This window comes from Neomonachus schauinslandi, chromosome 5 (assembly GCF_002201575.2).
Source record: "Neomonachus schauinslandi chromosome 5, ASM220157v2, whole genome shotgun sequence".
NCBI lineage: Eukaryota > Metazoa > Chordata > Mammalia > Carnivora > Phocidae > Neomonachus > Neomonachus schauinslandi.
Genome location: NC_058407.1, coordinates 45,708,146 through 45,721,290, shown reverse-complemented (window position 1 = coordinate 45,721,290; position 13,145 = coordinate 45,708,146). Strand labels below are relative to the sequence as shown.

Here is a 13,145-nt window from a genome sequence, read left to right as displayed (position 1 = left end):
AAGAAAGAAAGAAAGAAAGAAAGAAAGAAAGAAAGAAAGAAAGAAAGAAAGAAAGAAAGGGGAAAAAAAAGAAAGAATATCCAATTATTTTAGAAGTCAAGAATATTTTGTCCAATTTCAATCTTTACAATTCGCTAAATTTTCTTAGAAATTTTCAAGTTGGATAAGCTCTCATTTCAATCCCTATCTATCTTTTCTTCCAACTTCATCTTAAAAACAAAAGAAATGCATGTTTAGAATATGCCGTTCTCATCTTAATGAAGAATTTAGTATAAAAATCAGTCTTAATAATATAAAATTATTAAATGTTATACTGACTTTAAAAGTAAATGGATTTTCTATCTAGAATAATAATTCTAGAGTCATGATTGATATTAACCTATTTTATCCCAATTGTTACCAGACTGGCTACCATAATGGTTCTCAGAGCCCTTTTCCAGTTTGGCTTTAGGTCCTTGTTGCCCAGCCTTCTTATACTGTTTAAATAATTGAGAGTATAAATTAAGATATAAGTATCTAGCTCTGTCCTACTTTCTGTTGACCAGGTTGTAAAAGGAAATGAGTTGATACTTTGGGCCACCAACTCAGCAGACAGTGGACACTGCAGAACTGACCTGGCCTACTGTCCCCAAGGCCTACCTTCTGGTTCCTCCTTGAAGTCAGTCATTGTGGTTATCAGTCAGCTCCTATATCTTTCTTTTTATGGAATTAGGATGCAGTTGGTCTGAGCCAACATTCTAAAAAATTAGGCAATAATTTTGATGTTTGCTTATGAGCATGCTATGGACTGAATTATATCCCCACTAAATTTACAAATCAAAGCCCCACCCTGCAGTTTGTATTTTGAGTTTGGGCTTTTAGGAGGTAATTAAGATTAAATGAGGCCATCAGGGTGGGGTCCTAATCCAATATGATTGATGACCTTATAACAGAGGAAGAGATCTCTCTCTCTCTGCACAATGCATGGAACAAAAACCATGTGAGGACACAGCAAGAAGACAACCATCTGCAAGCCAGGAAGAGAGCTCTCACCAGAAACCAAATTGACTGGTGCCTTGATCTTGGACTTCCAGCCTCCAGAACTAGGAGAAAATAAATTTCTGTTGTTTAACCCACCAAGCCCAGGGTATTTTGTTAGGGCAGCCCAAGCAGTCTAAGACAGGGCACAAGTTGACAACTATAAAGTGTCAGGAAGAAAAAGGGAAGCACCATCTAGAGCAAAGATAAAAGGTATAGAACCAGCTGATTTGTCCTCTTCTTGGATACGGTGTCCGCCAATCATCCCTACTCCCTCCCTCTCAAATCTATCCTTTGATTTTATCACGGTGTCTTTGAAGGGTGTTGAAAATGGAAGAAAGTGCGTAGCACTCTACTAGGGGGAAGTGTGGATCGTGAGCTCTATCATTATTGGCCCAGAATGGACACTTTTTGGATAAGCTTAAGGGAAAGTTTCCTGTACTGCTCCTGAAAGGTTGTAAAAGAATAAGGGGCGCCTGGGTGGCTCAGTCGTTAAGCGTCTGCCTTCGGCTCAGCTCATGGTCCCAGGGTCTTGGGATCGAGCCCCGCATCGGGCTCCCTGCTCCGTGGAGAGCCTGCTTCTCCCTCTCCCGCTCCCCCTGCTTATGTTCCCTCTCTCACTGTGTCTCTCTGTCAAATAAATAAATAAAATCTTTAAAAAAATAAAAAATAAAAAGATAATAAAAAATAAAAGAATAAGAAAATATCCAAATGCATAACCTGGATAACTCCAAGATTTGTTTTTATGGTAACCCCACCACACCTCTGGCCATGAATGCAGGAAGGAAGGATTCCAAGAGCCCTAACAATTTAGGACCGTACTACTGTTGTTGATTTTCAAGTTTCTTTTTTTAATAAACATTTATTTGAAAGTCTAGTTCCATGGCATTGTGGTAAGATGAAGCAGAGCATGCCATTGTTGCCTGTGAGAATTGTTTTTTATACTAAATTATCTTTTTTTTTTTTTCCATTTATTGTGTCTTCTCCTTCAGGAATACAAATTGTTCTGGTTTTCCATTCTCTGCTCTACCTTCTTCCACCTCACTTATCTCTTTTTGATTTTCCTCTGGGAGGTTTTCTCAATTTGGGATTCTATCTCACGGTCTCCATTTAATGTTTCTGGAGTGGATTTTAACTCTATCATTTGGTTTCTGGTTTATATGAGGTACTTCTTTAGTTTACCCATTTTCCTTTTCATCCCATTCTGTGCTTTTCCAGTTAGCTTTTTCTTCTCTCCCAGCCTCCATCCTCTGTTTCATAGGGAGTTGTTTTCTGCCATTGCACTGAGGATGCCAATTCCCAGACCCTTGCTCCATGATGTTGGAATGTTTCTTTCAGGGATGTGTGCTTGTCCTCTGAGGTTTCAGAGTGACATTCCCTGTCACTGTTCAGCAGTCTTTATTAGGACTTAGGCTGGATTTTCCCTTATTCGTCCTTGATGAGACCCATTCTGATGTATTCATGGAGAGTAGGGTCTGCACTTAGCCTCACTCAATGACGTGACGGTGATTCTCAGACCTGTTGGAGGAGAGCTTGCTGGGCCTTCTCTCTACAGGTATGGCCTAATGCAGCTGATTTACTGACCTGGCCTCCTAGCACTCACACACTATCTGCTTTTCTGATGCTCTACACCAGTGGAGTTAATTAAAAACTTCAATTCTCGGCAGGCTCTGCCCTCATGGTTTTTCAGCCCCAAATGACTGATTACTTGCCGTATCAGTGAGTGGTAAGCACACAGCGAAGTGTCTCTATAGTTGCCTTCATGTGTCTCTTCTGAACCCAGTAAGTAAGCCAAACACCCAGTACAACTGCTGCAAATTCTAATTTTAAGTAGCTCTAAATTTAGGAGAAAGAAATCACACATTTCTTTCTGACATAAATAGGGTCTGGGTAAATGTGCTTCAGGTTATCTTTGCTGCACTAAAGTATAAAATCACTAAAATGTACATAACTTCAAATTAGGGAAAGAGAGTTGGATGTTCAGCATTTGATTAGCATCCTAATGTTTCTGAATCATAAAATGGATGCAAATTCAGGGGGCGCCTGGGTGACTCAGTCGATTCAGCATCTGCCTTCGGCTCAGGTCATGATCTCAAGGTCCTGGGATGGAGCCCCATGTCCAGCTCCCTGTTCAGTGGGGAGTCTGCTTCTCCTTCTCCCTCTGCCCCTTCCCCCACTCGTGCCCTCTCGCTCTCTCAAATTAAAAAAAAAAAATGATGCAAATTCAGGAATGTTTTTATCACTTTGAGTCAAAAGTACAACCTGCAGACCTGTACATACATTTGCAGGGCCTGGGGCAAGGACACAAAGAACAAACAGTCCACAGACTACAGGTCTCTATATTGAGAAGTTATCATTCATGGTAATAAACATATAGAAAATGTTTCCTATCATCCGACCTTGACAAATGTGCCCACTTAATGACCTGGAGGACAAGATTTGCTTTTGAATTCTCTGACTCCTCCCAGTCTGGAGTCTGCTATCAGCAGGGGGTGGCCTGGGGAGAGCCAGCCTGCCCACTGGCCCTCACTCCAGGCTCTGTCCTGAACTCCGAGGGATAAAACAGGAATGGCTGTGGATCCGTCAGCCTGCAAGCCAGCCCTGGTCCAACCTGCTCCCATTCCAGCAAACAGTGCCCCCTTGATCATACCATGGAGAAGGGTCTGGGCAGACCCTGGAAACAGGTTTGGAGCCATTTGGGCAGGGAAATTGGGGGTCTCAAGTCCCACAGCGTGGAGGCCAGGCTCAGGGTGAACACAGTTCTCCAACCCCACAGATTCCTTGACCCATGAGGCCAGAGGAGGGGCGGAGTAGGGCTAAAATTATATTTCAGTTTTTAGAGCCAATTACGTATAAAATATTACCACCCCGGACTCTAATACTTTTTTTTTTTAAAGATTTTATTTATTTATTTGAGAGAGAGAGAACACATGAGAAGGGATAGGGTCAGAGGACGAAGCAGACTCCCTGCCGAGCAGGGAGCCCAATGCGGGACTCGATCCAGGGACTCCAGGATCATGACCTGAGCCGAAGGCAGTCGCTTAACCAACTGAGCCACCCAGGCGCCCCGGACTCTAATACTTTTAAACTAAAAAGCAATATGATGGTTGGAATTGGGGGAAATTGCATTAACTGAACTATTATTGCATGTGAGTCCTTGGTTATAGGCTCTCAGAAAGTATTTTATTTCATCTTCATAATTAACTCTGCTGGATAAAATTATCATCCTCATTTCACAAATACAGAGACTGGGGCACAGAAAAGCCAAGGAACATGTTTCCGGCCACAGAGCAATATGGAGTGAAGTCAGGATTTGGATCTCAAGTCTGTCTGCTTACAAAATACGCTTTCCTTCTTTCCATTCCCCTCATCTGTGCTAGAAGAATTTCTGTCTCCATCATATTTCTTGCCATCTTATTTCCTCCTCTATTTCAGAATTCAACATTGGAACTGATTTCTCACTATGCACTGTAGTTTCATATTTTTGTCTCATAAAAATGTCATACAATGTTGGTGGAAATGTCTGTTTCTTAAACATTTCTTTAACATTATTCTGAATTCTTTTCTATGCCTTAATTCATTTAACCTTCCCAACAACTCTGTGAAGTAGATATTGCTACTACCCCAATTTTATAGATGAGGAACTCTAAAGCACAGAGAGATCAACACATTTCCCCAAGGTCACACAGCTAGTGAGGAAGGAGTGGAGGAGGTTCAGCCTGAACTCTCAACCCCTGGGCTTAGATGCCTTTTGTCATGGTTACAGTTCCACACGGACTGCATAGTGAAGGGAAACCACTGTATTTACCAAGTTCACACGTTACAGTCATAGTCAGGTCTCTGTCCTGGGAGATTTCATCAACCGACACGATGAAGTATCATTGGGCCTGATTTTTTTTTTTCAGCTTCCCCTATCTCAGTTATGTCTGCCTTGACTCTCTTCATTGCTCTAGGCCCAGCCACCCAGGCGACCCAGGCGACCCAGGCACGGCATAAAATACAAGGAGGAACATCAAAATTCTGGTTCCTGGACTCTCTCCAAGTTCTGACTTCCTTCTGCTCTCTTCAGAGGGCTTCAGGCACGGGCATCCTGCAGTTGCTGATACATTCGGCTTTTACAACCTGGCTCCTTCTTCTCGCCTTACCGCATTTGGGATCAGTCATGTGACCTCACTCCGCTTTCCTTCCTTCCCACAGGGCTGGCCTCTGGGTAGCTAGCTCTTCGCCTCTCCGGGCGGTTCCACTGCATCCCCGGGACAGCCGAAGGCTCTGTGTCCAGTGCTTACCCAGAACAACTGCCATACCCCAGCATCTGCAATACTCCCCAGCCTAATCTATCTGAGAGGAGCACAAGGAAACGGGCGGCTCATCTGTTCTGACACAAGACTTGGAGAATAGATTTTGTACCTGGAATTTTATTTATTTACATACTCATTTACTTCACCAATATTTCATCTGTATGAAACCTCCAATTTCACTGTGACTCACATCAAACGCTAGCCTCGGTGATTAAGAACGATTTCCACTTTCACATGTTTTTCTTCAATTGCTAATTCTGACAAATGGAAATTGCCGCATATTTATGTGACACATCTCAAGTTCTCTCCCAAAAGAAACTGGTATGTTTAGCTTACATGACCATATGCATATCTCAGAGATATTTCAACATCTGGCCCAACTTTGCAAAGGCTTAGTTTTGCAAGTTACACCAGAAAGAATGTATTTGAACACATAAGGCCATGGATATCTATAAGAAAACCACAACAGTGGGACTGTTAAACTCGTTGCTTAAGTAAACTTTAGGAATGTGACAAATTGCTAATTTCCTATGAAGGATCATAAAATTCCAATGGAGAACTCTGGGTTGGGATAGAGGAGAGAGTAGAAATAGCAGTGGTTCCCTAACCTCAGGGACTCCTGCTGTCTAAATTTTGAATAAAACTATTGATGTCACCTGTTGGCTGAGAAGTCATCACTGTTCTTTACCGCCATTGCTCTTATTCAAAGACTCCATTTCGAAATGTGTCATATAGAGATTGTAGGTCACACTGATATGCGGATGGGAAGAACAAGGCCTTTTACCCCAGGGAAGTTAGAAATATCTAACTGAAATCTAATGCATCAGAAAGACTTTGTCTTCATTATCAGAAAAACAAAGAGATAATGGGGACCATAAAATAATCAGAGAATCCGGGGAAAGCAGTGACAATATCTGGGTACAGCACGGTACAGATCTCTAATCTTAAATATATAATCCTGAACCTATAACATGCCCCTTGCCTAACCTCTCTTTGTCATTTCAGCCTAAAATTCAGATTTCAAATTCCTGGGTAGCTCCTTAATGAAACACTGACTTCTAATGTATTCACAATCTTTGTGAATGCACTTTGTATGCTGTTTTTATACAACAGGAACTAGGGAAATAAGCCTGGAACATCTTGTCATACCAATGGGGAAGAAGTTATGCTATTAAGATCATGTCAAAAGGACTCAGGAGCCAACTTGAAGATGCTCCCCAATGGCCAAAGATAAAATAAGAAATGCTTGCTTATTACTGTTGCATGATACCAGAAAATTAACTCATCATTTTGAAATCAGTTAAGTAAAAAGTAAGAAGCATTTATGCTGCCTTTTTTTTTTTTTTAAATAAAAACTGGGTACTACTGGTAACCAATCAATAGATGCTGGGTTTCTCTTTATTTAAAGTATTCCAGCTCATACATGAACAAAAGGTGATGGAAATAGAATATCACCAATTTGGAACTCTTAATGGACTGTTTCTTAGGTTCTTGAGTGGCAACTAACATCACAAAAAGTGACACGGTCAGACAGTATGTGCCTCCTGATGAAAGAACTCAATATCACTTCTAAAGTAGTTGTGCTCCCCCCCAAAAAACAATCTGAATCTCTTCAAGCTGACAAATGCGATCACTAGATTAGAGATAATACGGAGGACAGGGGAACATGATAAACTATACCACAGGTGTGCAAATAGCAAACACCAGACTGTGGGAAATGTGGTAAGACTGACAACACACATCAATACATAAAATTTCAAGGGGGGAAAAAAGAGATGAGGATGGAAGGAGGAACCTAAAGATGAAAATTGACATACAGGATATATCAACCAATAGCAAGGCGTGAACCTTATTTAGATTCTGAAATATCCCTAGGTGGATATTTGATAATCAATTCAGGAAGTCTTATTAAGTTTTTAGTGTGATAATGACATTATGGTTATATTTTTTAAAAAGAATTACTTCTCTTTTAGAGACATATACTAAAATATTTACAGATGAAATGATGTATCTGGGGTTTGCTTCAAATTGATATAGGGTGGAGAAAGTGAATGAGAGCATGCACACAGAATTGCCTTGATATCCTCACTGTTGGGGCTCAATGATGGGGTTGATCACCCTTTTCTATTCTGTGAATGTTCAAAATTCTCCATAACAAAAAGCTACAAACAAAATCAGTCAAAGTACATAGGCATTCCTTTGTTTATATTCTACTCTCAAGGTTTAACGAATTTTAAATATTTTTTTAAATATTTTTATTTATTTATTTGACAGAGAGAGACACAGTGAGAGAGGGAACACAAGCAGGGGGAGTGGGAGAGGGAGAAGCAGGCTTCCCGCTGAGCTGGGAGCCCGATGTGGGGCTCGATCCCAGGACCCTGGGATCATGACCCGGGCCAAAGGCAGACACCTAATGACTGAGCCACCCAGGCGCCCCCAATTTTAAATATTTCAAGTGAAGAAATTTATCAGGACTAACTTTAAAAAACTGGCATATATTCATGACCTATACTTAATATTTGCAAAAGCAGCCTGTTTTTCTAGGGAAAAGAGGAAGTAAAGGGACAGATCTTCTTTATTTTATTTTATTTATTTACATACTCATTTACTTCACCAATATTTCATCTGTACTCATTAGGGCTGCTGACATTGAATGGAAAGTCATTCTGTACAAAAAGACTGTATTCCTATAGTTAAGCTTAATTAGGTACATCCTTGTTTTAACAGGACAGAAGTTTACCAACATAGAGATACCAGCTGCCTGGTTAAGGTAACCAGGTAAAAAACAAAACCAGAACTCTCTCCTGCCCATTCTGCATAAGCCATTTCTTTTTTTTTTTTTTTTAAGATTTTATTTATTTATTTATTTGACAGAGAGAGACACAGCCCACAGCCGAGAGCAGGAACACAAGCAGGGGGAGCGGGAGAGGGAGAAGCAGGCTTCCCGCCGAGCAGGGAGCCCCATGCAGGGCTCGATCCCAGGACCCCGGGATGATGACCTGAGCCGAAGGCAGACGCTTAACGACTGAGCCACCCAGGCGCCCCCAGGAGCCATTTTTAAAATCCAGCATACAAAATGATTTTTTCATTTAAGGACTTTGGGCTATTTCTACTGATTTACTTCTGAACAATCTTTAATTGCACCCTATATTACTGAAAATAATGTCAATTGTCCAACATCCCAGCCTGCCTTTTACCTTTTGCCTTCCATATCTTATTTTTCCATTTTCTAATATTTAATGCTACTTATCAATTTATTTACTGTCTTATGTCAATAGGCTTTCCAAAAAACCCATACGACCTGCTAAAATACCAACCCTGTTGATTAAGAGGTGGGGTGATGACACATCAAAATAACTAACTTTTTAAACCTAGTTTACTAAGTTTCATTTTTCCATGATTAAATAATTGTATTGTTTCCCTCTCAGGTTTTTTATGACCCACTGTTTCTTCTTTGGGTCTCTGAAAATGATCCTTTCCTCATCTTTCTCATCTGACACCCCACCATTCACCTGTTTCAGACCCAGATGTAAAGATTAGGATTCAGGGGCTGGGCTCCGGTGGAATCAGACCAAATTTTTCCCACAAGGTCCTTAAACTAGGGAGGCCTGCATGATATACAACTAAGAATAGTTGTCCTTTAATTAAGGGGTATTTTTTTTCCTCTGTGATTGTTTTGCAACAATATCAAAACATTTATGAAATGTTTATCCTCACAGATCCTGAAGTCCACTTTCTTGAGTCATTGGCTCATTTTCAATTACTGACATAACCAAAGAAAGAACAAACAAATCCAAACAAGTAAATGGAAAATACATTTTCCTCCTCCTCCTATTTCTCTAGTGCAGAGTCTGTTCTCGTTTATGGTATTTGTATCAAGGTCCCCTTTCTTGCCTAAAATTGATAATTAGAAAAAAAACAAAACACTTACCCAGAACAAGAAGTTGAAGATAAACATAGAATATTTTATACAGCCACTCACACCTGCCATGTCGGAAAAGGATCAGGAATCCAGATGCCGTGAATGGAACTGTTCCTTGTAGGACTGTCCTGCAATATTCTCTGGAGTAATTTGCCTGCAGAGATTTCTGTGCCCAAGGCTTCGGAGCAGAAATTGAAAGCAAAGGAGGGGTAGAGGGGAATAATCCAGTTATTAAAGTGGATAAAAAATTAACCACACATTTAAATATCACAAGGGCTATCACTAGGCGAGTATGTTCTTTTGCTTGTCATGGCTCCTGGGCACTGGGCCAGGATATTTATGATCCTTTCTTAAAAACTGCCTCCTCTAAAGTAAACAGATATCAAGTTAAGGAGTGGCGCTGGATCGGAGAGAGAGTGGCACAGCGATCCTGGGTTGTTGGATTTCAGAAACCACAACTTGACTTCCCTGCCCTCCGTTTCCACTACAGGAAAGCAAGACTGTTTTGCTCTGAGATAAAGGGACATTGTGTCTCAACTCATTTTGCATTGCATTTTCTCAACAATGCAAAATTTCTCCCAGGGGCAATAAAATGCGTTTAGAAATGTGTAAAATCTGAAGGCTTACCCCCTGTCACCTTTCATCCTGAACCCCAGAGTAGTGGGAACCACCATGACATGGACCTGCCTTCCAAAGCTTCTAAATTTATTTCAAAATAAGTCCACGAAGCTGCTATGAATGCGGCATAGATAGGGGAAGTGAGGAGTGAGAGGCTGCCCTGCCTATTACAAGACCATTCAGCGTTTATCTTTATTTCTTTACAGTGTAAAGGGGAAAAACATAAAATTCTCAGGAGCCACTCTCTGACGGCCTCATTGGGTTCATTTTATAATGTGTAGCCATGTTGATAGCTCGTTTATTGTTAAGGCAGGCACGGAACTTCCCTTCCCCTGATAAGTTACATCCAGCAACAGCTCCTCTCCACCAATTCAGTTTCTGGATTCCTGGTCCTCTTAGACAAAAAATTCAAAATGAGAAGGTGGTCATAGTTCAGTGACGATAGATTGTACAGTTTGTTTCTAGTGCTAATAGAAGGCAGCTGTGGCAGGTAAAAGGCAAAATTCTCTGACCTAATCAGGGAGGTGTGGACTGCTTTTGTATAAACAATTTGGGTTATGCTAGTTTCTACATCCTGTGTCTAAAAGAGAGTTCTTTTCTCCCTAAAGAAAAGAACCCTATACTTCAAAATGTGGTTGGGGAAAATAATTCTTTAAAATCTTTGTTACATTCCATACAATAAGCAAGCGTGGACCTCTAAGAAACTGAGTCAGTTAAAAGAATATTTTTCTACTTTTCACTGACATACAAAGGTGCTCTTGAAACAATCCCACTCTCTGACTATAAACACAATGTATTTTTATTGTATTGGCATCAATCATATTCAGTGTGAAGGCCAAATTTAGGTTTAGTGCAAAAATAATGGCTTAATATTTAAATAATGAAAATTGTTGGTGTTCTATGTTGTTTCCTCTAGAAAATGGAAATAATCTCACAAACTTCTACTGAGATATTAATGTGGATAGGATTATCCAAAGCTGAAAGAATAAAGTGGTTTTGATTGAGTGAAAAACCAAATGGATTTGAAGTCCTAGAAATGATTATCAGTTAGAGGTAAAAATCAAAAGAAATATATAGATAAAAATGCTGTTTTGTGGACAAGAATGTATCGAGTACTTACCAAATTTCAGTTTAGAATACATTTTTTTTTTAAAAATATGGTATTTAGTTAAATCGTTAAGGAACCCTGAAACACAAAAATCAACGGATGGGTTTTATAGAAAAATTCCTCTTCATAGAAGATTCCACAGTCCAATTCGAAATCAATATGAAACAGATCACTCCTCTGAATTCCAATCCCAGTAAATTTTATAATCACACAACATTTACCCAAGCTAATAATGTGGAGTCCCTTTGTATTCCTCTTTCTTTCCTGCCCGGTATCCAGTCACTTCTCACAGTCCGCTGAGCTCCTAAATTTCCTTCAAATCTGGTTCCTCCATCTCTCGTTTAACTACTGTCATTATCCAACCTGTTCTCACCTCTCATTCCACCAGAATCTTAATTAGTTTCCCTGCCAGTCTCTTCCCCCTCCATCTGCCTTAACACTCCAGGATTTTCTTTTTCGTTCCATAATTCTCTTCACAAATACTTATTGACTATGTAATTCCCCTGATTAAAAAACCAATCTAAGGATGGTTTCCTATCACCTACAGGATACGTTCCAGACTTCTTAGAATGACACTGAGAAACAGCGTAGGCAAGCCTCTACCCACCTCCCAGAACTTTCTCCCATTCCTCTCTCCCTGGGCAGCCTCTACTCCTAGGCTCCATATGCATGAGATTGATTCACAGGACCAGAATACATCCTGGGATTTTATGACTCTGTGCCGTGTCAGAGTTCTAGGGAACTACCAACATGTTACCCTTCGCCCCTCTCAAAAGATCAATTACCAAATAAGGAAAAAGAGTTTCTTTATTTCAGGATTTGTCAGAATCCTAAACCGCTGATATTCTATTCTAAATACATAGCAATTCCCAAATGAATGTGACCCCAGAAAGTATTTTTGAAAGACATATCCTTAAACCAGTGTTACAGCACGTACTTATAGAAAGGCTGATCTAGACAAACATCCACATTTTACACATAAAAAAAAAAAAGTGAAGCCCAAAGAGATTGAGTAGCCCAAGTCCACAAAACTGGCTAATGGCAGAACTCTTTAGCTCAAGACAGGAGGTCTCATGATGATCAGATCAGTATTCTGTCCACTTGCACCAACTATGTCTTGAGTTATGTAGTATGATTATAAGATGAGTCAGTTACCACCTTAGGTCTTGAGAAGTTGTTCTATATCAGGTATTTAACAGTGGGGGAGGCGGGGCAGAGGTAGGGAGGGGCTGGAGAGTGTCAGTAATATATCTTAGACCCAGAGAAATGCCAGGCCAGGAATGAGAGGCAATGGAGGGTAGGATATCACAAGAAATGACAACTGAAGAAAAGAGCTGAAGAAAAGTCTAATAAATCAGATAACGTTTTCCTAATGCTGCCATTGTGCCAATTGTTGTCACTCATAGTAAATGCACAGGGTAACTAACACTAGATGAGGATTCAAATCCAGTTAATCACGAAAATACTCCACAAGGCGGTCATAGTAAACTAGGCTTTGATAGCAATATGGGGACACTGGCAGGGAGAAAAGAGAGAGGGATTCCTTGTGTTCAGAGTAGGAAAAAAGGCATGAATAAAACCATCAGGTACCCTCTATAAAATGCAGCATTTTCTCTAGGTCATCAAGCAAATCAGGCATACATTTGGGACTTGAACGAGAAAGCAGACATAGAAAGGAGGTTCATTTTCACCATGATATCATGTTTCCCTCTACAAGATATACGCAATAATTCATTCAACAAATGTATTGAATGCATACAATATTCTAGGCACTGTCCTATATAGATGCTGGAGATACAGCAGTTTCCAAAACAAGATAAAAATCCAGTCCTCATGGGAAATTGTATACAATATACATACAGATATATTGGGTAACTAGATTTTGGAAACAAAAATATGAAGAGGAAGTTATCTTCCCACTACAATGTGAATATAAACAGATGCTCTTTATTGTTATTTAAAGATAAATTTGATAGCATATTCAGATAACTTGCGTCTTAGTCATTCATTCAACAAATACTTATTGAACACCTACTATATTCTGAGCCCTGGGGATATGGCAATGAACAAACAGAAAATGCTCCTGATCTCCTGAAGTTTACACTCCAGAAAGGGAGATGACTTCCCCTTTGTATTTTTGTTTCCAAAATCTAGTTACCCAATATATTTGTCATTGGAGTAG

General features: G+C 40.1%; 1 protein-coding gene across 1 annotated transcript in view; it reads right to left on the bottom strand.

Moving 5' to 3' along the window:
* The window catches only part of TSPAN8 (tetraspanin 8), a 31,016-nt gene extending 21,425 nt beyond the window's left edge, over positions 1-9,591 (bottom strand). The window contains exon 1 of the mRNA XM_021678588.1: positions 9,247-9,591. Within this exon, the coding sequence (XP_021534263.1) occupies positions 9,247-9,306 (60 nt within the window). The 5' untranslated portion in view covers positions 9,307-9,591. The remainder of the gene's footprint in view (positions 1-9,246) is intronic.
* Between the last annotated feature and the right edge of the window lie 3,554 nt (positions 9,592-13,145).